General features: G+C 39.5%; 1 protein-coding gene across 2 annotated transcripts; it reads right to left on the bottom strand.

The window, feature by feature from the left end:
* Window positions 1-25,422, bottom strand: TESPA1 (thymocyte expressed, positive selection associated 1). 2 transcript variants are annotated; one of them, XM_087956528.1, is made up of 5 exons: window positions 25,266-25,422; window positions 8,187-8,223; window positions 7,207-7,310; window positions 5,358-5,566; window positions 1-2,694 (listed from the first exon to the last, which is right to left on the bottom strand). In XM_087956528.1, exons 1-5 carry the CDS (start codon window positions 25,283-25,285, stop codon window positions 2,042-2,044), a joined length of 1,023 nt encoding a protein of 340 aa, XP_087812654.1. In that variant the 5' UTR covers window positions 25,286-25,422; the 3' UTR covers window positions 1-2,041. The 2 variants fall into 2 exon arrangements, with proteins under 2 accessions (XP_087812654.1, XP_026529577.2); XM_026673792.2 differs by having other exon boundaries at window positions 25,283-25,422.
* Between the last annotated feature and the right edge of the window lie 385 nt (window positions 25,423-25,807).

Below are 25,807 nucleotides of genomic sequence, written 5' to 3'. Positions count from 1 at the left end.
CAGGCAGTTACCTACATATAGTGCAATACTTTTCTAGAGTTAGAACTATCTATGTTTTAATGTATTGCTTCCAACACCCATTTTTTCCTTTTCAACTTTCTGGGGTACTTGTAACATTCCATGCCGACCTATTTTTCTTGGTAAGCTATTATTATTTCCATGTAATTCAATAAATAAATTAGTCAATGAGACTAAATAGGATTTTCTAAGTAGGATTTTATTTTATTTTTATTTATAAGCAAAACTGTACTGTATGAACAAAGGTGCTCTTCTGGTCCCAGAATGCAGAGGCCCCTACCTTTTGCACACCAGGGACCAGTTCTGTGAAGAGAGGTTTTCCTGCAGACCAGAGTGGGAGTGTGATGAGGCTTCGTTTGTTTGTGCGGATTGGTTTCAGGAATGTTGTGAATCAGTGCTGATCCATGGACCAGAGGTTGGGGGCCCCTGCCATAATGCAAAAGGCCACTTCTCCTAAAATATATTTTCCTCTTCTTTCACCATCACCGTTTGCAGCCACATTTCTATGGTTGTGGGATAAGGGGAACCCAAACATACATGTATCTCAAAATTCCTTAAACCCATTGAAATTAGACCTAATTACACGTATACCACAAATAGTTTTACTTGAAGCAATAGTCTCTGGGCTTCTTTTTTCCCCAAAAAACTGCACTGATTTCACCGTAAAATTGGTGCTATTTTTAAATTTATTTTATATTGTGCTGTAATGTAAAGACAAATGCAAATTGCAAATATAGCAGTTCTGCGAAATGGTGCATTTTGGGTGCACCTCAGGGTTGCTGGTCAAGCAAAGGCAGGAATCCTAATTTCATTACTCATTCATTGTTAAGGCATATTGATAAAAGGGTGCTGATCTGGGACAAAACACAATTCAACTCTTTTCATTATAGAAATACTGTGACCTATTCACACAGTTTGGGGAAATGGCCTGAAGCAACCCTAGAAAAAAGTCAACGCAACCAAATGTGACATTTCTATCATTTCAACCAAACGTAAGGAAGGAGTTGTTTTTGGAGGGGTCTCTGTTTTAGACATAACTTTTTTCAACATATTTTTTTCCTTTCGAATGTCTTATACATATTTCTTTCCTGTTAAGAAAGAACAGTTGGAAATTACCCCCCATTTTGTGATAATTTATCATTGAACTATAGTTGTGTGATTTCAGAAGTTTCTGAAGGTTTTCCCAATCCCTTCATCACTACTCAAAAATATTTCTGTTGGAGGCTATATCTCTTTATGCCTATAAGCTATTTGAACTAGATAGGGGGTGTCAAACTCGCAGCCCACAGGCCAGATACATCATGTGCTGGCCATACCCAAGTCCGGTTTAGTGAAGCAGAAAAAAGTCACAATACGTCATGTGATGACAATGTGATGCCGTGAGATTGACACCCTTGAACTAGATAGATAAAGGGAAGCATCTCCATAATTCTTGCACCTGTTTCTCATCTAGCCTCTTAGTCTCTTGCTCTCTCTCCAAGATGTAGTTCTGATAGAAATGAGGCTTTATTTTTGCATTCATGTATTCTTCATTACTTCAGCTTTTATTTCAGAGATGATAAAGTAAACGCTTCTTAGCATTCACATAGAGCTGGACTAGACCCATGTTTTGCATCCAAGTCACTGGTATAAATACTTGCATTTTTTTCTTTGAGTAGGATATTCAGCAACATTATTAGTAATATTTTGTTTATCTGCAGGTGTCCATCCTCCAGCAAAGACTTGTGCTGAATTCAGATCTCCAAAAGCTACTGAATGTAATAATACAAATAATAATTAATGAATTCAAGCAATTTTACCGTCAGTTAAGTCATCTTCATGTTATCCATTTAAAGTAGGTCTCTACTATTAATCTTCAGAGCACCAATATGGTGCTAGAGCTTTAATGCGTGGAATTAGGCCACAGTGTACATGATTAAGATCATGTTGGAGAAGTTGGATACCTGTGTTTTGTGCACACACTAAATTCCTTGCCAGGAATTCTATCAAGAGATCCATACAGTCCTCTTCTCTTCTCAATGGGTTACTCTTCATCAGATTCTTCACTGGTTTCATCTGGAGAGGTAGCTTCTGGTGAAGAATGATGTCCAAAATGGCCTACCTCTTGGGGGCCTACATTGTCCAACGTCTTCTTTCTTGTCCCATCAAAATGGAAAGAAAGCCATCCTGGCAAGGATATTTCTGCACTTTTCCACGAATAATATGGAGTTTCACAGTAGCTGCAGGGAGTAATAGCTGGAGGTGTCTCTATGAGGGCAGATCCTGAAGAAGCTACCTTTCTGCCCATTCTACGGTGACAAACTGAATCCTTCATGGGCACTGCTTGAGTTTCATCCTCCAGGTCTTCCATGTTAAATGGAAATCGACCTTTGTGAGCCTTATGTATCACCTCCCACATATCCTGTTCCAGGCAATTCACAGGAGACTGCATACTGAAAGCTCTCAGGGGCCATTCTTTCTGGGATGAGGTACACAAGCACATAGTTTTTTGCAGGGCATGGAGTGAAGATAAAGACACTGGCTGGGAAGGAATATTCCAGGAATCCGGGATTTCTGGAAAGGCCCAGAACAAGTGTCCAGGTGAGATTTCCTGTACTGGTGTCTTAGATATATATGAATAGAGGCAGAAGCAATCATCAGTTGTTTCACTCAGGGTTTGGACATCTCTGAACCGACCTGAAAAAGGAGCAGAGAGATGTGTCAGAGAAAAAAAAGCCACTCAGATTAAAAAAAGTACTAACTGCTCCTTGATTTTTCATATTTGCAGGCCAGACTTTGCAGTGCACATTGCCAGCTGAGAGTAAACATACTGGTATGATGACAAATATTTGAATAGTTTGCACTCTTATTTAAACAATGGTAATTTAATAGCACTATGTCCACCTTGGATGGTTTGGGCAAATTAATATACAAAAGCAACAATGTGATTCCCATCTCTGTTCCATTTCTGGATTCCTTGCAAATGCTGGATTTTGCATAGGTTAGCTAGTCACTGGGTGTGAATTGGGCAGCCATATAAATGTGTTTAAAAAACAAAAATGGTTTTTGTGCATGAGTGAATGGACTTCTGTTTGTGTATGTACCATAGTATGTGTGACCAAAAAAAAAGCCCCCTCTGTTTTTCACTCCTTGTGCAACTTCAAGATTGTATAAATCACAACTGGCATAACTTAGAACCACCCTTTAATGTCCTTTCCTATATTCAGCACTCCTTTGCACCCAAAATAGTGATCCTAATATTCTAGAATAAAGTTTGATTTCTGGTAAACACATGGTGTATCCATGCAGCTTTCCTGTCAGCAATATGGAAGCTATGGTTGTTTTTCTTCCAGAACGTTCTTCACTTTTCCAATCTAATTTTCAGCTCGTGTATTTCCGGGTGATCACCCATCCAAGTTCTAACCAGGCTTAATCCTGCTTAGCTGCTGAGCCCGTATAAGGTTAAACCTGGTGCTCCACCTTGTTGAAATGATATTTCAGGTAACTCAAAGTAGCTAACGATTGTCAGGTTTTATGCTTTCCTACTAACTGTTTGCATATCTTTTGAGGAACATCATAGGAAGCTGTTATCCTATAACCAAGTTATATCCACCAAGTTCCAGGCTAGTGTTATCTTAAAATTAATAAGAGTTTGTATGATTAAAATTGCACCTGTAATGATTTCCCTCTTCCCACCTTTCATATTAAAGACGATGGCTTAGGGATAACTTTGGGAGGTACTGTCCAAAGTTATAAGGAGTCATGGAGTCTCAGGAAGGATGGGGGTTCCTCCCCAACATTTTGTGGGTCTCCACATCCCTTCCAAATCGCTTCTCCTTTCTACGTTATTAAATATAATTTGCAATCTCATCATTGCAATTTGTAGCCAAGTCACCCGGACTTGCTCTAGATGTCATGATGGGAGGTGTATATATTTAGTAAAAAATACATAACTAAATAAACAAACCATACTATTGCATGATGTTAGACAAATTCTAAGGCACTTTCCCCACCCCCAACCGTTACAACTCCATAATTGCCAGCATCCTCAACAATGATTTTGCGTCGTTCTTCCTGTCAACAGCCCACCATGTTGTCATTTCTATTGGAATAAAGTAGATTATAACAGAGCTATGCCATATAAATACAGGCAGTCCTCGACTTACAACAGTTCATTTAGTTACAACAGCACTGAAAAATGTGACTTGTGACCATTTTTCACAGTCATGACCTTTGCAGCATCTCCATGGTCACATGATCCAAATTCAGACGCTTGGCAACTGGTTCATATTTATGACCGTCGCAGTGTCCTGAGGTCATGTGATCCCCTTTTGCGATCTTCTGACTAGCAAAGTCAATGGGGGAAGCCAGATTCATTTAACAACAGAGTTACTCACTTAACAACTGCAGTGATTCCCTTAACAACAGTGGCACGAAAAGTTGTAAAATGGGGCAAAACTCACAAATACCTCACTTAACAACAGAAATTTTGGGCTCAATTGCAGCCGTAAGTCAAGGCCTACTTGTAGATATAGGTGCAGACTGGGGAGGCACAGAGATACATCTGGGGATAATCATTTTAAAATTAGTGTTAAACCCTAGGCATGCTTATTGTTTTACTCAAAGGTGGGAAACACATAATCTTCCACCTGTTGCTGAACCAGCTTTACATGCTATAGGCCAGTGGTGGCTAATCTTTTTGGGCTCCTGTGCCAAAAAACTGTGTGTGCCAGCACCCAGAATGCAATGCGTGCGCCCCCTCCCCACGCTCCCTGCGCATGCCCGTGCAATTCCCACCACCACCCCCTTACCTGCACTGCACCTCACAGCTGATTTTTCGGCTGGTTTGAGGCCTTCTTCGGTCTCCCTGAGGCTTGGAAAAAGCCTTTGCAAGGCTTTTCAGGATGAATTATAGGCCCGTTTCGTCACTTCTGGTATTACAGGAAGTGATGAAACAGACCTATAATTCGGCCTGAAAAGCCTTGCAGAGGCTTTTTCTAAGCCTCTAGGAGGCCAAGAAAGGCCTCAAACCAGCCAAAAAGTCAGCTGTGAGGTGCGTGCATGCACAGTGAGGTAAGTTTGCCTGCGGCTCGCGTGCCAGCACAAATGGCTCTGTTTGTGATATTTACATCATGGCTGTGCTGATTGGAGTTATTGGGAGTAGTACTTCCTCAATATCTGATCAACCACAGATTCCTCACCCTGTTCCCGAATTGTTCACCTACTGCCTGTTGATCATTTCCAGGAATGAGAGAGATCAAACCCAAGACCCTTTTCATCCAAAGTGGATGTTTTGCCATTGAGCAATGGCCTGTTACTGCCAAAAAAAGAGAACCTCCAATCGTGAAAGAGACACTTACTTACTAACATCAGGCAAGGATCCTCCATCTCGATCCGCTGGACCTGAGCTCTTAGAAAGAGATGGAAATTTATGCCCTCAGCTTGGGATGGAACAGAGAAGAACCGATCAGGAATCCAAGTGGCAGCCTGTGCTAATTCTTCCGTGAATCCCAAATTGCCAAGAATGGTCTCAGCATCAACCTGACAGAGGTCCAACACTTCTGAAATGCTAAAGGGGAGATGATGGCAAGAAGCTGAATTCAGGGAATGATTAATCATTGGGTTTTTAATTATTATTATTATTATTATTATTATTATTATTATTATTATTATTATTATTATTATTATTGTTGTTGTTGTTGTTGTTATTGTTGTTATTGTTGTTATTGTTGTTATTGTTGTTATTGTTGTTGTTGTTGTTGTTGTTGTTATTATTATTATTATTATTATAATAATAATTATGATTATGATTATGATTATGATTATGATTAATATTATTTTAGTGCTCTTTCCTTCAGTTTATCTCCACAACAAGAACCCCTCCCAGAAATTATTTCATCTGGAAGGGCATTGCTTCCACAAAGTCACTAAGTAAGCATCCATAGATGAGATTGGACTTGAATCAGATTCTTTCCAGTCCCACGCCAACACCTCAACCACTGCACCACATTGGCAGTCTTACACAAGCTTTATTTCTCCCAATTGTATCCTTACAATAGGTTGCGATATGTGCTTGTCAAAGAAGAAGAGATGGAATGTGGTGAGGAAGCAGATCCCAGGGTGGGAGGGGGGTGTTTTCCAGGGGAATAAGAGACAACTCAGTCCAATATTTGGTGTAAGAGAAAGAGGGTGAAGACAGCCCCTCCCTAAAAATTCACATAGTAGAATGCTTTGTCTGACAAGATTCAGTTGATAAGTGTGGACACAATAAACACTTTGCTTGAAAGAATGAAGCAGTGGTTTGGGGGCCTGTCATCAAACTTGCCACACTAAGCACTGCTATCTGCATCTACCATTTACTTTGATACTATTAGGGAGGGGCTGTCTTCACCCTCTTTCTCTCACACCAAATATCTGGACTGAGTGTCTCTTAGTCTCCTGGAATGCAGGATCCTCCCCTCTGGGGATCCACCTCCCCACTAAATGTCTATGGAGATTCTCAGTTATCCAGGTCATGGTTGTCCCAAAGGTGTTTTTTCAAGAGGCAACTGGACTTTTTTTGGCTTTTCTTTGAAGACATTTTGCTTCTCATCTAAGAAACTTCTTCAGCTCTTACTGAATGGTGAGAAATGGAAGGATTTATACTCCCTGCAGGCACTGGTCATTTGCATTATTTTAGAGAGTCATTGAGGCCACCTGGAGATTTATGTCATCAGATTTGTGTCATCAGGGTCATCTGAATAATGCAAATGGACAAAAAAGGAGGGATACGACATCATCTATTTCCAGTCTACAACACAGTCCTTTCAACAATTCCAAGAAGGCTACACACCCATTTGCACTATTCAAGTGACCCTGATGACACAGATAAACCTCCAGGTGGCCTCAATGACTCTCTAAAAGAATGCAAATAACCAGCTGTCTGCAAGGAATATAAATCCTTCCATTTTCCACCACCCAGTCAGAGCTGAAGAAGCTTCTTGGATGAGAAATGAAATACCTTCACAGGAAAAAACAACCCACCAGAAGGTCCAGTTGTCTCTTGAAAAAGCACCTTTGGGATACCTCTTTGCTACATTTTATCACAAAAGGATCTATAAGATCTTGATTGCATCCTTGGCCAATAGTCTCCACTTACATATGGTAAAAGATGTTTATCCTTTTATTCAGGCCAAGGCCAAGCCATCTACAAACAAGCTTCAGGCTCACCTGGAACTGGTCTTGTTAGTGCTGTCTGCCATGTCATCGGAAGCCATTTTGTAATCTAGACAGAGATCCCCGGCTTGAAAGGCCAGGCAGAACCTTTGGGAATCCTGGCATAAAAGAAAGACAGTGAAGAGAAGCCCTGGATCATCTGCCCTGTAGGAAACATTTGCTGAAGAAGGAAGATGAACAGGCTTGTAGTTAACCAATAGCCACATTTAAAAAGAAGCATTATTGGGGGAAGGGATGAGTTAAAAAAGAGTAGTGGTGTAGTCAAAGCAATTGTCCTCATTTTCATCAAATGCACTGAATACCTTTAAAAATGAAATAAGTACAGTACTACTGAATACCTTTAAAAACAAAATAAGTACAGTGCTATCAAATCTGGCCAGTAATAATGCAGATAACCATTCGATGGCAGCAGAGAGAGACACTGAAAATTATCATTCTTGGCCACTTTCTAGTTGTCTGGATTCCTGTTCTGACTAAAGGCAACTTTGAGAATAATAGTTTCCTTTCTGAGGGTGATCAATATCCCAGTTTGGGGGTATAATCAAATGCATGAAGTTCCAAATGACCAACAATGACATCAATTAACTCAGTTAACTTAGTAATTTTAGCACAATTCCCAAAACTAAGATAAATTATTATACTGTGATTCCATATACCTAACCATAATTTTTAAAAAAATTCACTTCAGTGGGATTCATTCATACCCTTAGAGCCTAGAGCAGCATTCCTCAGAAACTGTCAAAGAGTTGGCACATTTACTAAATTATGAGTAGCAGCACTAAAATTATGTTTCCATTTTGTTAGCAAATACGGGTTCTATCATTCAAAATTATGGAAGTGAAATCCAGTGTAGGTTAAGGATATTGGATGCATGATACATAACTATCTCTATTTGCAGAAAAATGCCATCTAATTTAACAGGAGTTTCTTTTCAGTGGATTTGCATAAACATTTGCTTGATTTCTCTTTCTTACCTGGATTCTACTCTGGTGTTCTCCAGGAGTAACATTGCTGGAAAGAGGAAGAGAAAGAAGTTTTTGTCATTAAGGAAGCCAAATGGCACCAAGCAGCTTCTATAAAGAGCAGAGATTATATGGATCTTGTTCCATGACATTGATTAACCTAATGTTCATATCAATTAATGTCCTAATTTTGTCCTAGTCAGATTCCCCTTCCATTTTGGAAAAATAACCTTACTGGCATTTAAAGTACAATGCCCATTATCTGAGCATCCAAGAGCAAAATGAGGCTGAGATTTAAAAAGTGAAGCTTTTGAAAAATTTAATACAAGGGTCTCCAATCCCTGGTACATGGCCTGTTAGGAACTATGCCAAATCCATTCTGAACACCTGGTTGACTGTGTGACCCACATAAAAATGAATTTCATGTAACCATAACCAGGGAACATACTTCCATATGTGGTGGAATTGCCCCCACGCACGGAGATACTGGCAAAAAATCAGATCATGGTTAGAGGAAATTACGAAACAGAGAATAAAATTGAAACCAGAAATTTTCTTATTAGGCATATTAGAACCTAACACGAACAGAAAACACCAATATCTGATGCTCCATATCATAACGGCTGCCAGAATCATTTTCACCCAAAGTTGGAAGCAGGCTATGACTTCCCCAGAAGCCACAGTAATTAATAAGGTATATGAATGCGCAGAGATTGATAGATTAATGAAGCTATTGAAGGATAAGAAAGAAAGAGAATATTATAAAATATGGGATGTTTGGTATGAATGGATAAGAAAATGACATGAAGGCGTCAAATGACAATCTATGTAATACTATAAAGCCAGAGGTGGGATTCTACAGGTTTGCACCTATTCACTAGAACCAGTTGTTAACATTCTAAGCAGTTTGGAGAACCGGTTGTTAGAAGAAATTACTGGCCTAATCCTGTAAGGAAGGCAGGAAGGAAACATTCTGGTGTTGCTTACAGAAACTGCCTCTCCATTAACTCTTATTACATTCTTGGCAGGACTAGACTTCCTGTCTCAGGAACTTTTCTGGAGTTTTTTTTCCTCCTTTGCTGGTACTTTGCTTGTGTGGAGCGACCATTCACAGTTACAAATGGCACTGAAAAAAGTGACTTATGACCATTTTTCACACTTATGACTGTTTCAGCACCCCCACAGTCATGAGAGGCCAGGCGAGGAGATGCGTGCCTTGATGTGAGTGATATTAAGTTGGCCACACCCAGCCAATAACATGACCACCAAGCCACGCCCACCACCTAAGCCACACCCACAGAACCGGTTCTTAAAATGTTTGAATCCCACCCCTGTATAAAACAATAAGGTCTACATGTAAATAAATGTCAATAAAATGTATATTTGTATAAAATTCCTAGAATGACGAAGAAGCAAATACAGAGATGTATAACACGTTAATAGAAGATACTTACAAATGTAAACACTGCTTTAGTAATGTTGCAATGTGTGGAAATTTGTTTTTAGTTGTTAAAACATTGAATAATTAACTTTATAAAAAATAATAATAATAATACATCTCAGCTTGGCTAAGTCAAGACTTTCATGCCTCTGAATGGAAAAGATGACATTATGCTGCAAGGCAAGTTCTGAACATTCATGTTGCTGGTTATTATCTTTAAGGGCCTACATGGTTTGTGGACAGGTTATTTGAAGGACTGCCTACCCTCCCCCCCAATGCCCAGCCCTCCAGAGGAGGAAAGAAGGGCATGTTGCAGGTCCCAACTATCAAAGAAGTACATCTGGTGGGACATAGAGAAAAAGGCCTTCTCTGCAGTGGCCCCCTCCCTTTGGAACATCATTCCCTCAGAGATAAGATTGCTCTCCCACCTTGTTGCTCTCCCTCAAGGCCTTAAAGACGTGGGTTTTTTTCAGTGAGCTTGGGGACCCCATTTGGAGATTATCAAATGGATTGTCTGGTTATATTTTTGCAATGTTTAATGTCGTATTCCACCTGGAGTCATTGGATGTGAGTTGAGTGGCTATATAAATATGAGAGGGGAGGGAGAGAGAGAGAGAGAAGGGGAGAAGGAGGGAGAGAGAAACAGAGAGTGAAGGAAGGAGAGAGAAACAGGGAAGGAGGGAGAGAGGGAGGGACGGACGGAGAAAAAAAGAAAGAAAGAAAGAAAGAAAGAAAGAAAGAAAGAAAGAAAGAAAGAAAGAAAGAAAGAAAGAAAGAAAGAAAGAAAGAAAGAAAGAAAGAAGATAATGGGTAGATGGTAGATGATAGATAGATAGTTGATAGATAGATAGCGAGACAGAGAGAGAGAGAGAGAGAATAACACTGAGTGTGAAAATCTGTGACCAACTTTTTGTTTCGTCATCAAGCAAAGCTTTGCTTAGTCATCAAGCATTGGGGCTCTGATACTGTCCATTAATTATTTCGCTTCTTCTGCCACAGTTTTATGGCAATCCTAACACAAAATCCCAGAAGCCACTATTTTCTAGTCTAAAACACACCAGGTTGGGCCATTCTTCCTGGGGTGGAAATAGGGTAAAGAAAACAGTAACAACAAGCTAGTAACTATTGGGAAACACTTTTGGATCAATCTATCTCACTATATCATATGCATTCCACCTGCATGACTGCAAAAATAACCAATGCATATTCCTTTCTATGCTTGCAATTGCATATATTTGCAGCAACAATAATTGGGCAGACTGTTCTCGGCTAATGCCCAAAACCCAGAAGAATCCAAACACCTCCTGTTTTTCAGTCTGGGCAAACGTTTGCTAGGAAAGTTCTTGGCTGCTCCTCACAGCCAGGCTGCCTTCTTACCAGTGTTTCTGAATAAAACAGTAAAACTTCCCTTGAGTTCAGCTCCACCATGCAAAGTTATATGTAGAGATAGGGCGCTTTTGCCTGGATCCCAAGAGAAGCAAAGAGGCTATGAATGTCCAGAAGTATTTCACGAGAAGAGTACTACACTCCTCTCTTGCAACAGAATACCCTATATATATCACCAGGCTTGAGATTCTGGGCTTGGAAAACCTTGAACTGGTTGGACTTAAGCGTAGTACAGAAAATTATCTGCTACAATGTCCTACCAGTCAATGGCTACGTCAGCTTCAACCACAACAATACAAGAGCACGCAACAGATACAAACTCAATGTTAAACTGCTCCAAACTCGATTGCAGAAAGTACGACTTCAGCAACAGAGTGGTCAATGTCTAGAATGCACTACCTGACTCTGTTGTTACATCCTCTAACCCCCACTCCTTTAACCTCAAACTAACCACTATTGACCTCACCCCATTCCTAAGAGGTCTGTAAGGGGAGTGCATAAGTGCACCATCATGCCTCCTATCCCTGTCCTATTGTCCCCATTTATTCATACCTATTTCCTGTATTCTTACTCATGTTTTATACTTATACCTATTATCTTGTAAGTGATTGACAAGTCAAATAAATAAATCAATAAAATATAAAGCTAGTCAGGGATAGCTCTTGAAGCAGCAGAGCAAGCCTTGCAAAATCAGCTACTATGCCTCTTTCAAATACTTTTTTACCCCAATTACATTGCATGCTTCTTTCTTTTTTAGTTATACAATGGCTCCCTCCAGTGGACAAACCATGGATGCTTTTGTGAAAAAACTGAAAATAGTTATTGACTTCATATCCAGGACAATATCTGGGAAAAATTAAAATAAGTATTAGAGAGAAGAATGCATATAAAAGTCACCTTTTTAGGAAGAGAGGGTATGCAAGTCATCCTACAAAATGGCATGGCTTTCGATGTACTCTAAAACAGGGTCCCCAACCACCGGGCCTTCGGACCGGTGCCGAACCCGTGGGCACTCTTTACCCGGGCAAAAGAAAAAAATAAAAAAAAATGGCGGCTTTCTTCGCCTTCGGTGGTGCTGCTGAGTCAGGGATCAAGGACACAAATGAAAGAAGGGGAGGAGGAAGTAGCGAGAAGCCTGTCCTGCCTCTCATCAGCTCTCTCAATGATTTGCTCTGTTGCTCCTCTGCTGGGAAGAAACTTCTGCTGCACCAGCACATTCTTAAGAAGTAATTCTGAACAAGGCATAGATGGCAAAAAAGTTTATTTAAAACTGTGACCAAGTGGCACTTGGTCACAGTGTGCAACCACAAGGCTCAAACTTATAGATCAGGGGTGTCAAACTGAAGGCATGAGGGATGGATCTGGTGTGCGGGGGTGCTTAAATCTGGCCCACAGGGCCAGCCTGGAAATAACAAATGACCAGCCTGAAAAGAACACACTGAAAAGTGCACCATCGTGCCTCCCGTCCCTGTCCTATTGTCCCCATTTAATCATACCTATTTTCTGTATTCTTACTCATGTTTATACTTATACCTACTATTTTGTAAGCGATTGACAAATCAAATAAATCAAATAAATAAAAATAGAGTCATGTGTGGTAAGAACGTTGATCATATAAATCTAATAAATAAGTAAAACCTGGCTACAGATTAAAGCTTAACCAATCCTTAGAATCAGAAAATACACCATTATATAAAATAAAATGATAGATACAGCCAGTGCAGAAGTACTCATCTAGGACAAAATATGGCAAAGGGGTCAACTATGGATGCTGTCTTCAGCTGGTTCTGATTTAAAAAAAAAATCTTGGTGGAAATGGAAACATCAGAATGACTCAAATCCAATTTCAGCCAGGTTGATTTAGATATCTACAGTGAGCCCTAGTGGCGCCAGTGGTTAGAATGCAGTATTGCAGGGTAATTCAGCTGCCAGCAGTTTGGCAGTTCGATCCTGATCAGCTCAAGGTTGACTCAGGGTTCCATTATTTCCGAGCTTAGTAAAAGGAGGGCCCAGATTGTTGAGGGCAATATGCTGACTCTGTAAATCACTTAGAGAGGGCTGTGAAGCACTATGAAGTGATATATAAGTCTGAGTGCTTACTGCTATTGCTATTTCCTGATCAGCCCAGCTTTGAGACTCTGTGCAGGAATTTAAATAGAGCTAAAATATCTCAATTGGTTGGTTGTAGGAGAAGGAGTGGCAGAACCTGTGGGTCAAGGTAAAAAGAAGGATCAGTAATCCCTACATAGTCTCAAGCAAATTAAGTCCAACCTCCCTTGAATTCCATTGACCCTAAACTAACTCTAAGCAGGTGCTAATATATTAATTGAGAAGATCCTATGCCTGGGTGTAGCAATAAATCAGTTTAATTGGACATGGGTAGCAATTAATGAGTTTAATTGGACCTGTCATATGTGGACCTGATTTTTCACATTGACTTTGGTTGGTTTTTTAAGAGTTTCTGTACCCTTCAATCTTCTCCTTGTATGTCTGCAGATCAACTTACTACTTTTTACCTTGTCTTCCAATTATTTCTCTCGTCTGCATCATGTTTTCTTACTCTTTACTTGCTGCCCATTACGTCCCTGTTCTTCTTGACTTTTTTCTTTCCATCCCCTTCAATTTATCCCCTTCCTCTCCTGTACCCAGCCAGCACTTTCCTCCCCAAGCCTGTCTCCTCTGTTGCCTGCCTGCTGTCTTGCTATTCTTTCTATCAACATCACCAATTATGGGAGCTAGTAGTCCTCCCTCTTTCCCTTAATTTGAATCTCCAACTTAGAATTCAAGTCTTCCCAAGTTCAGGACTTAGCCTTCATTCTTTCCTCCTGTCTCCTGAGATGTCATGGGCCTTCTGCTACTACTAAAGGGGACAAGGAAGGACACAATGGGGTGCATGAGTATTAACATGTGCAGAAATGCTTTTCTGTGTCACTCAAACATTTGGTGTGTCATCTGGGTGTAGGAATGTGTTGGACTTCATCTGGGAAGTCATCTTCATCTTCATGTAGCACATAAGTAACTTTGGGTCATCACACTCTCTCAGCCTAAAGTACCTCTGGTTTATTGTCATGATAGAATTAGGGTACATCCTCATATAAGCTATCTTATGGAAGGAAGGAAGGAAGGAAGGAAGGAAAGAAGGAAGGAAGGAAGGAAGGAAGGAAGGAAGGAAGGAAGGAAGGAAGGAAGGAAGGAAGGAAGGAAGGAAGGAAGGAAGTTTAATGCTGCCCATTTTCTAAAGCAATATTTTCTTCCGAATGTTATTTTAAGAAAATTCAAATATTTTATCCATGGTTTATCCACTGGGGAAATACTTAAAAGTTTCACAATTTTTCAAACTTTGAATCAATATATAGATATAGATATATACATAAGCAAAATATCACTCATGCATCATCACAAAATCTTCAGAACTGTAAAGCCTACAAACTTGAAATTTGGCATGTATGTTCCTCTTGGCGTCTAGATGCTCACTAAGAAAGGATTTTTTGAAATGACCATCAGAGCATTAGTATTTCATATATTATTATTAACACGCTGTGATGCTAAGGAGTTCTACTCCCCCTCCCCACCTAAAAGAAATCTGTTCCAAATGCAAAACACAAGCAGAGGAGTTTCTGTTTCAGTTTTAGTTTCACAGCACCAAGCAGCTTTAGTACAGAACAGTTGAGCTAAGCCATACCCAGGCTCCTTGCTGTCTCGTTCTTGTTCACACAGCAAATACTGTTTCAGTTTCTGGTAGGCAAAGGCAGATTTAAAATTTTTTACTTACTTTCCTCCCCAAAAACTAAGCCCGACCACATAGTTTCGTAGCAAAGCACGGGTATCAAGCTAGTGTGTATATAGTTTAAATTCAACTTAGTCTGGATTCTGAAAATCTGTGAAATTTGTTCTGTGGTAGGCCTTGGAATTTGGAGGAAGTTAACATGGTAGGGTGGGGTATTCTGTTTATACATATGTAAAGTCATGACAATATAGTTAATTAAACTGAAGCAAGCATTCTTCTCTGTATTGGGTTCTTTCACAGATTTTGTGTTTAGAGCTATACATTGTGGGTTATATGTTGCAGAGTGCAATAATTGATGATGGCACAATTTGGGACAAGATTATTTTCTGATTCCCCTCCCCGCTAAAAAAAAAAAAAAAAACCTAGAAAAGTTGTCTTCATATTAATGAAAATTCATACTGCTGAAGTTTTCCCCAAATCCCCTTGCAATTTCATTCCAGGGCAATCACTTTAACTTCATCTTGTGCTTAATGTGAGAATGAAAAAAGCAGCCATCTATAAGTCAAATTTTAATTCATTATTTAAAATATTGAGAAGTACCTTTTTTTTAAAAAAAAAAAAGTTATAACTATATTTGCTGTATTTTTATTTTTGTACTTTTTGAGTTTGGGTTGGTTTGGGGTTAATGTGGTTCGTTGTTGTTTAAGGGTGTTCTATCATAATTTTTATAAGCTTCCTTTGGGCTTTTCATGCTACAAAATTCATAAAAGAGAGAGTATCATGTATTTTCACATACAAGTCTCAAGAGGAAGCAACAGAATAAATTCAAAATGAAAAGATTACACACAGTAATTTGCAGCATGTACTTCGACAAACAGACAAGACAGGAAATTCCTATCTGCATTATTATTATTTTTTGCTTTAAATTTACTCTGTTGTTCCCACTTGTTACTTATACCTAAAGATACATAGTATAGGTAAGTAGCTTTCAGGAACAAACAAAGCCATCCTTCACAAAATCTTAGATATGTTCATTTTAAATTAGTTCTCCTGTACTGAATATGGCTTACTTATAAACAAAAATCTATACAATTGCTCTGATAATTTATTAGGAAAGCAGTAAGACACATGATAACTGCTCTAAAGACATCCTGACCTGACCTGATTTATTTGCAATGATTGTTCTAGTAAGAAATTGTGGCGGGAGAAGTCAGAGAGGTCAAATCTGGATATTTAGGGATGTGTGTGGTTTGTTGTTTCAGGATTTCTCCATATCCTTCAGTTGCCTCTCTCTCCAGAACCATTTCTAGACTGAGATTGCTCCCTCTGGTGATTGAAACATGAAAATACATGACACACTTTCTTTTATTGATTCTGTTCTTTGAAAAGCCCAAAACAAAGAACAAAACACATAAAGTATCAAGATGCGCCCCATAATAAAGTACAGTTGTGGGTGGCTCACAACAATAAGAACAATAAAACCAAACTCCTGTCCTCTCAGCACCTAAGAAGGGCAGTCATATGAATCAGATTGATAGGAAGGATAGATGATAGGGATAGCTAGGTAGCTAGAAAGAGGGAGACAATAATAGGTAGGTAGGTAGATAGGTAGGTAGGTAGGTAGATGTAGAGTTGTAATTGCAATTGTTCCAATCTCGGATGGCAAACCTCAGATAAAGAATGTTTCCAAGCAAATACAACTCAGGTAAACAAAGTCACTAATCTAAAGGAGGATTAGAGAGAGAAAGTAAACATATGTTAGACTTTAACTAGAGATAATTAATTGTATTAATTACTGTGCTAAACAGTAACGAAAGTTAACCAATGATGGAGGATAATTAAAAATGTGTATAAATGCAAGACTAGACTCCAATAAAGATCATCATGATTCAGTTGTTCATGATCAAACAACTCGACTGCCTCGTCATTACAACAGATAGATGATAGATAGATAGATAGATAGATAGATAGATAGATAGATAGATAGATAGATAGATAGATAATGGACAGACAGACAGACAGACAGACAGATATGTGCGGGGAGAGAGAGAGAGAGGAATGTTGCCTTCTACTTTCTCTCCACTCACAATTAAAGTGACCTGAGACAACATATTTTCTTCTTCTCCTCCATTCTGATAGATTCCATGTTCTCAGCAGATTTTCTTGAAACAGATTTGAGTAAAACTGGCATGAATACAGGACTGGAACAGGTGAAATGCTGAGTGAACATATGTAGAGAAGACAGGTGAAGGTTGCATTTGTGACGTGTTAGAACCAGGGTGAGGACAGATATTATCCATTCCCGCATTACAGAATAGGAAACTGCCTGTACTGAACCTGTCAGAATGGCATACAGAGGCCACCCTCTCTTAAGCTCTCAAAACAGAAAGAAATGAATGTTAAGATTATGTGATGTAGGGCCAACCTTTTAGGCATTAAGTCAACAGGGCAAGCCTGCTGAAAGATGCTCATAATTTTCAGAGCACTGACTGCAGAGCACTTCTCCTGCATCCCTTCCAAGCTATGGGAGATTTGTCCTCAACACATACCAGATAACAGATAATCAGAGTTGGAAGGGACCTTGTAGGTCATCTAGTCCAACTCCCTGCCCAAGCAGGAGACCCTACACCATTTCTGAAAGATGGGAGTCCAATCTCTTCTTGAAAGTCTCAAGTGATGGTGCTCCCACAGCTTCTGAGGGCAACTTCTGTTCCATTGGTTGACTGTTCTCACTGTCAGAAAGAAATGCCATTGCTGCTCTCCAAACAGCCAGGTCTTTGCAGTTGTACAACTAATAATCTAATGGCAAAGGTAAAGATTTCCCCTGTCTAATCGTGTCCAACTCTAGGGGGCGGTGCTTATTTCCATTTCCTAGCCAAGGGAGCCAGCATTGTCTGAAAACACTTCCATGGTCATGTGGCCAGCATGACTGTACACCAAGACGTATGGAACATTGTTACTAAATTATGTTTATTCATCTATTATTTGTTTTCAATTTTAGGTCATTAGTCATTTTCCTATTTCTAAACTGTCTATTTCTAAACTGTCTATCTCAATAATCCACTTCATTCATGTAAATAATGGTCTTTATAGCCTTGGGTGCCTTGGTAGAATGTTAAAGGCTGACCTACATTTGTCTATAGTGACCTATAATTACCCATCTCTGAGGATTCTAAGGTAAGATTTTGAATGAGAAGTCACATACAATTTACCTTCCTTAAACAGAAAAATATCCTACCTCCCTCAACTGTTTTCACGTTACCTAAACTGTATCTAACACCAATCCAGCTAGAAATTACAAGCTAAATTGAGCAGGGATCCAGAGGGAGGGATATACATGGATGGATTAATTCCCAGGAAAAAGCCCTTAGATTGGGGCTACAACATTAGGTAGTCCCATAGAAGTATGATATTTATTTGAAAAGTAATGTGTAAAATGTTTAAGATTTAAATGAATATTAATATTAATGATAGAATTGAATTGGTATGGATTGTTGTTTTAATTATATTATATATTCATAATTTTTTCTTTTTTTAAAAAAAAATACAGTGTGTAGTTTTAGAATGTACCAAGCAGAATCCAAATGGAAGTTATGTATTATATTAAGTGTTTTAATCTTAGGGGAAAGATACAAAGGCGTCATACTCCAATCAGTGTACAGGGAAATTTTGTTTAATGAGAAAAGATAATAGACAGCTGAAACAGGACAGACAAAGAATATAAGTATGATGATTTGAATTGAGATGAAATAAATAAAATAAAATTAAGAAAGTTAAAAGAGGGGAGAAACTATATAGGGAATGTAGAATGGTAATAAGATAGCGAATGGTATATAAAAATGAGCATGAACTTGAATTTGTGCCTGTCCGAAGAGATGTAACCCGGGATCAAGCCGCTTTCAAAAAGATGTTTTATGTTTTTATGTTTTATGTTTTGTTTGTTTATGTTTGTCTTTAAAATCAACAAAATTTTCAAAAAAAACAACATTAGGTAGTCTGCACAAAGAGTAAAGATGTGTGGATTTCAACTCTCAGAATTCTGTCAGCCAGCCAGCCATGTGGGCTAGGGAACTCTGGGAGTTGAAGTCCACACATCTTAACAGTAGCTGAGATGAAGAAACACTGGAGTGAAGACTAAAAGCTCTTGTGCCAGTAGTGGGATTCACATTTTTTTTATTACTGGTTCTGTGGGCGTGGCTTGGTGGGCGTGGCAGGGGAAGGATACTGTAAAATCTCCAGTCAAAGGTGGTATTTGCCAGTTCTCCGAACTACTCAAAATTTCCGCTACCGGTTCTCCAGAACTGGTCAGAACCTGCTGAATACCACCTCTGCCTTGTGTCCTATGGTTCAGAAAGTTCCTCACATTCAACCCCTAGCAACTTTTTCCAGTGGCATCCTCCTGATACATCACATTATTACTTCACCAATCACTCCCAGTTCAATTGTTTTGTAGAATATAAACAAGGAGGCATGAAATACGAAAGACTTCATTTCTGAAGTGACACATGTACCACCAATGCAAATTATGTTACCTCCCTTCTCATTATCCCCACCCATCCCAGACACGATGTCCATATAAACAGGAAAAATACTCTATTTATGATGATGCCGTTTTTATTCCTTCGTTGTGTTGTTACTGTTCTAAAGAAGGCTTTTCTAAAAGGAGAAGAAGATAAAAATGGCCTGGGAACATTGCTAGGCTAGCCATTCATCATCAGGCACTGCAGGTATCTACGTGAAATTATAGGCATCTTCTCCCCAGAGCAATTCTAGATGCAGCATTATGCAGCATTATGCCACAGCATAGATCACAGAGAATATTGTACTATGCAAATACATCTTCTAAGACATATAGGAATTTTGTAGGGAGGGTTAGGGAGAAGAGAGATATAAAGAAACCAGTGGCTAGGTTAATTTTCCAGAATATAGTATACAATACATGTAGGTGTCCTACTTTACAAGAGACTATTCTCCAAGGAAAACCTTCAATCTTACTCCACTTCTGTTGTACACCTATAGTACACCATGCAGATCTGCATAGGCTCTGCCTGTTGCCTCTCCCAAGAAAACTGGCTCAGCCATAAAATGAAATTCTCCATGATTCGTGAGAATCTAAGAACGGATTTAAAAAAAGAAACCATCAGAGAACTGATGGATCCTGTTTGGCAAAATTTCCCATTCTTTCATTTGAATCAGCTACTAATCTATTTGATATTTTTCTAATAATGAGGTCAGACTGTTCAACCACTGACATCGATTTTTTAACCGTTATTATTCCCAATTCCTGATGATTCTGGGACACGCCAGATTGAAATGGAGATATCTGTTGTTACAGCCTCAACCCCTCATAACTTCAACCTCAAACTGTCTACCATGGACCTCACCCCATTCTTAAGAGGTCCTTAAAGGGGGCGTGCATAAGCACACCAGCATGCCTACCGTCCTGTCTTACTGTCCCCATTTATCTGTATTTAATTCCTTTGTTCATGTTTATGTTCATACCTAAACTTGTTATCTTGTAAATGTTTGACAAACAAACAAACAAACAAACAAACTCCCTGCGAAGCTCAAGGCAGTATTTTGTGAAAAAAACAACATGATTGCTTATCATTGCTTCTTAGATCAGGAACTGGGTAACATAAACAGTTCAAAATAACGACTTAATCAGCAAGCAATAATTGGCCACGTCTTTTGGAGTACCAAAGAATGAGAGAAGTGGAACCATTTATATTTGGAATTATTAGGAGCTGAAAGGGGGCTGCCTTCATGAAAAATAGTTTTGGTAATCAACTATGTGCTCAAGTTGAGGTTTCAAAGGCCCACTCAAAAACTGAGGAGGAGCAGGCCCAAGCCAGCAAACCTGGTTTATCGCCTTTGAAACAGTGAAATAACAAATATGGCTAGCATCTAAGAGAAGGAAAGAAATCATAGCACCTCCAATATTTCTCTGAGCATCTTAAGTGAAACTTTACTATGATTTACTGCCCTGTAGAAAGGGAAAAAAAGGAAGGAAACATAACAAATATCACTCCCCAAAAGAATGTTAAAGTTTACGGTGCTTTTTCATCCAACATAAGCTAAATAAAAATAATGAGTTTTCATTGCTTAGTATAGTGTGTGACAGACTGTATGAAAAAAGGTTTTGTTGATCCACCATTGATCCTTCAGGATTAACTTTGATCCTTTCCAGAGTCAGCTTCACTATTTGTAAGTGTAATTAGTAAATAATGATGTGGCTATTATTACTAACAGTAGGTGATTCCCAATGAAAAGTGATGTGGAGAATCTATTAGCAGCTGCTCATCCATGTTGCAGCTGTCCTTCCTTTCTATCATATCATCTGTATATCCGTATAACAGATGCTTTCCAAAATGACAGCAGAGTCTGTCTACTACAAACTTCAGTGCGGCTTTTTCTGATTTAAACTCACCTGTCTCAACTTGTAGACATCCAAATTTCTTGGCTACATATCCCAGTGTTCCTTCTCAGAGTGGCTGGGAGTAACAGGAGTTAGAATCACTGGTTGGATTCAATTTTTTTTTACTACCGGTTCTGTGGGTGTGGCTTGGTGGACATGGCAGGGGAAGGATACTGTAAAATCTCCAGTCAGAGGTGGTATTTGCCAGTTCTCAGAACTACTCAAAATTTCCGCTACCGGTTCCCCAGAATTGGTCAGAACCTGTTGAATACCACCTCCAGTTAGAATCCAAAACACAATTCCGATCCAAATGAGTCTGTTCGGATAAAAATGCTGTGAAATAGATTTATAACTTGGCTTTAGAGACTTGGCCTTGAATATGAACTGCGTTCATCCTACTGAAGAATGACAAGCAATGTCCTTATCACAAGCAGCAGTCAAGACATTGAGAAGTTTGTTTCCTGTGTGCAGTTTCAGCGGAAAGTTGCAGATTCTTGATAAACCCTGCAGCAAGAGTTGGGTGAGATGCCCTGCTATCTTTACATCCAAAGTGGACAGCATTTTTCAGATACTGTTTAGCCATTTTAATCTGTGAAACTTAATCAGGGAACAAAGAAGAACAACAAAAATATGTTTTCCTCTATATTTCAATCCAAAATTATGGAGAAAAATTCAATAGAAATAATCTCCAGGTATTTTGCAAATTCAAAAAAATACCGAATCCAGTGGTGGAAATCTAATGTCATTTCACCACCAGCCCAATCATTGCCGTGTTTTCCATATGGAAGGGACAAAGGTTATCCAAAGCAACATATATCGAAGAGAAAAAGAGAGAGAGAAAGCAATTAGAATCCAGCAAGGGGTTGAAATAAATCAGCATTCAACCACTGTTCAACTTTTAAAGCGAAGAGCAAAATAAACAATAAAATCAAAAAGTGAAAGTTAAAATTTTGGCATGCTTCGAAAACGAAATGCTTGACAGGAAGATGGATATGCCCAGTGACTTCAATCGCTTCCAGAGCAGAGGTGATATTCAGCAGGTTCTGACCAGTTCTGGAGAACCGGTGGTGGAAATTTTGAGTAGTTCGGAGAACCGGCAAATACCACCTCTGACTGAAGATTTTACAGTATCCTTCCCCTGCCACGCCCACCAAGCCACCGCCCACAGAACCAGCAGTAAAAAAAAAATTGAATCCCACCACTGTTCCAGAGGGAATTGGAATCTTCGACACCCCCTTCCCCACTGGAACCACAATCATCCAGAAGTTGTCTTGGGTCACTCCTAAATGCTTCCATTCAAAACCAGGGAGCACCAATGCCAATGCCAAAAAACCAGCTTTAGCAGTGAAATCAGCAGATCGTTGGTAGGAGAACAAAGAAAACCTTACCGATCAGCAGCCATCTTGGAGGGAGGGGCCAAATTAGACACCATTTTTGTCCCATGGACTATACATGGACTATACATGGAATACATGTACTTATGGGTTTTTTTTAAAACAAAAAAATAACGTTTGTGGGATGGTATGTGGTAGATTTAATTCTTTGCCCTCACCAAGTCAGAAGTGCCCGACCTCTCCATCTGCTGTTTACAATGGTAGCAAACGTTGATTTGAATTCTGGATCATAGTAAGATCAATAAAAATAAAAAGTTGTTTTTTTAATCCTTGCACCTTTAGCAAGCAAGTACAAAGAATTTCCTGTTTGCATTACTATTAAATCAACAAAATATGATTGAAGCAAAATTAGAACCCTCTTATTGGGGTGATAAGTAGCTGATTAGCAGAGATAGTGGTCTTAAGCTCCAGCACTCTCTGGATCAAGACAGGATATCTCGAGATACTGCTATCATCTTTCATCATGAGCCAAGCTGGGCACAGCTGCTGAGAATTAAGATTCAAACATATCTGGAAAGACAAAGGTGGCCTAAAGAACATCGTATGATGGATCAGCCTCAATTAAAGTCTTGGGTCTGAATAAGACACCATAATACATGGCAGAAGAAACAGAACATGGAAATAAAATTATACAATATAAATTAATGTGTCCATCATTCTTAGGATACTATCACAGAGACTCTGGTCCAATCCTTTTCTTGAAAAATACATTCTGTTAGACTCAACCTAACTCTTTATGCATCAGCAGTTGCCATCTACAGACAGAGAGGAGGAAGTTCTTTTTTTTCCATATTAGGGTCAGTCCCAGTTCACTTTTGGTTTCATATACCTACCTCACAGCTACAGGAAAAGAGGGTTAGGAGCTTATAAACAGATGACAAGGGCTCTGCCTCAAGATTAAGCAATCTGCTTATTTCAGAGTTGGGAAGGCTAGGGTCTTCCAAATGTTTCTTAACTGGAGATACTTCCAAATCCAATGCCATGTTGACTGGGGCCAGTGGGGTTCAAAGTTCAAAAACTTTGGAGGCATCAAGTTGTCTGTCTGTGTCTATTATACAATGACCCCAGAAGAGAGCAAGGACCAACAGGTGTCAACATTTCCAATATCAATCACAGTAGCTAAGTTTGCACAACATGCTACATTAGGCTAGAATGGGACCAGGCCGTTGTCGGTGCTGGAGTGCATTCTGTGCATCACGTCTTCACATTAAGCCATATTAGGGTGTTGCCTATTACTTGAACACAGCAATATTTTCTCAACCTACAGTGGAGGGATTAATGGGTTGAGTGAAACTAGCCAGTGGCTATTTCTAACTGAACAATTCACCCACAGGATTAAGAAAGTTAAGAATGCTGGGCATGAATGGCTGGGAAAAAGGGAATACTTGAATCTGGGGTAGTAAATGATCTGCGTGCTAGCTGGCTATAGCACACAATAAAATACTGAAACTTTTGTTGGGATGCTAATACAGGATGGGGCTAAAGCAACCTGATGCTTTTCAGATGATCTTGACTCCAGCTGCCCAAAACTGTAAAGTCCCAGAATTGCTTCAAAATGAGATGGGCGGAGAAAGAAAGAAAGAAAGAAAGAAAGAAAGAAAGAAAGAAAGAAAGAAAGAAAGAAAGAAAGAAAGAAAGAAAGAGAGAGAAAGAGAGAGAGAGAGAGAGAGAGAGAGAGAAAGAATGGAAAGAAAGAAAGAAAGAAAGAAAGAAAGAAAGAAAGAAAGAAAGAAAGAAAGAAAGAAAGAAAGAAAGGAGGAGGGAGGAGGAAAGAGGGAGGGAGGGAGGGAGGGAGGGAGGGAGGGGAGGGAAGGGAAGGGAAGGAAGGAAGGAAGGAAGGAAGGAAGGAAGGAAGGAAGGAAGGAAGGAAGGAAGGAAGAAAGACACAACCAGCAGGAACAATGGTTGAATTATGGGAATCATAATCAAAGCAGCTACCAGTCATCAAGTTGCTTAGCTATGTGGTAGAAAATTATTTTTAAAAAATATGGGAATTTGAGAATCTAAAATAGCTAGTGGTCAGCAAGAGCCAAGCTTAATCTAGGGAATTCTGCCCTTTGCTGTCTAACAAGAACACCCTATTGTTCCTACTTACACACTGCAACCGGATTTATAGACAAAGCAAATATTACAGAAACAATCCCATATTTCTAATCCTCTTGCCCTTCTCCAAACAAAACCAATCCAGTTGGATCTCCCCTTGGTATTTCTCTGGGACCCGGGGAAGGGAAACTTAACAATAAAATTTAGACTTCTAATTTTGTTTGTTTTTTAGTTATGTGAAGGCACTAAGGATGACCTAAAAACCAAGGCATGGCCTGCTAGGGCTGAAAAGGAACGGGAAGCCTGATGATAGCCCTGCCAAGCTAATGCCCCCCTAAGAAACATCCTCTAGGATGAGATTACAACCTGATCGCCTCAGCCATAACAGTTGGAGTTCTGGGAACTGAAATCTTGGATTTCAAGTGTGCGGAAGGTTGCCTTGCATCAGAGTTCAACTTCTTTCTTTTGTGCCTTTCCGAGCCCCGTCCTGAATTCTCCTCTTGTTGGCACCATCCTCTTGTTCTACACACAACCAGTTCTACCCCCACCCCTATCTTCCTTACTCCCTGCTCTCTTTTTACCTCAGTTTTAAGTTTACAATCAAAACCAAGAAACTTCTTCCCCAAATCGCATAGCATGTGCCTCTTAAGATACCGCAAAGCCACACCTCGGTCTCACTCACCTGATGCCATCACTTACCATCCAGGACAACTGTGGGTGGTTTCAGGAAGGTCTCCTCATGGAGCTGGACCCCCTTCCTAAAGAAGTCCCATCCATCTTGGCTCCTTAGCATGGGGCTAATAAATATCCTTGCCAACTTCTGCCCTCCCCCGACCATATCTGCGTCAGCAGAGAACAGAGGAAGCTGAACTGTTTATAAGAGGAAACTTTATCTATATAAGTACTCATCTGTGTGTGCTTATTTCTTTTCATGTAAAACCTCAAACAGTGCCCTACATCCGCATTCGCTCACCCCAATGAGGAAATGCTTAATGAGCTGCCAAGTGATGGCAGTAAGGAGAAGCCTTCAGTTCTTCAGTGCACTTGCTCATTATTTTTAATGCATACACACAACTTTTTCTGACACTTCTTTAGCTCTAAAATAGCCTTTTCTCTCAAGGGAAGTACCCCAGATCCCTTTTACATTGTAGATGGCAAGTTAGAATCCACTGTATCTCCAGATGGTGCTGAGAATCCAAAATCTTTACATTGGCTTCCCCCAAT

The sequence above is a fragment of the Notechis scutatus genome, chromosome 2 (assembly GCF_049901735.1).
Source record: "Notechis scutatus isolate UNSWTSFEM ecotype Mainland chromosome 2, rNotScu1.2, whole genome shotgun sequence".
Taxonomy (NCBI): Eukaryota; Metazoa; Chordata; class Lepidosauria; order Squamata; family Elapidae; genus Notechis; species Notechis scutatus.
Note: the sequence above shows the minus strand (reverse complement) of the source record. Positions and strands in the feature narration are given on the sequence as shown.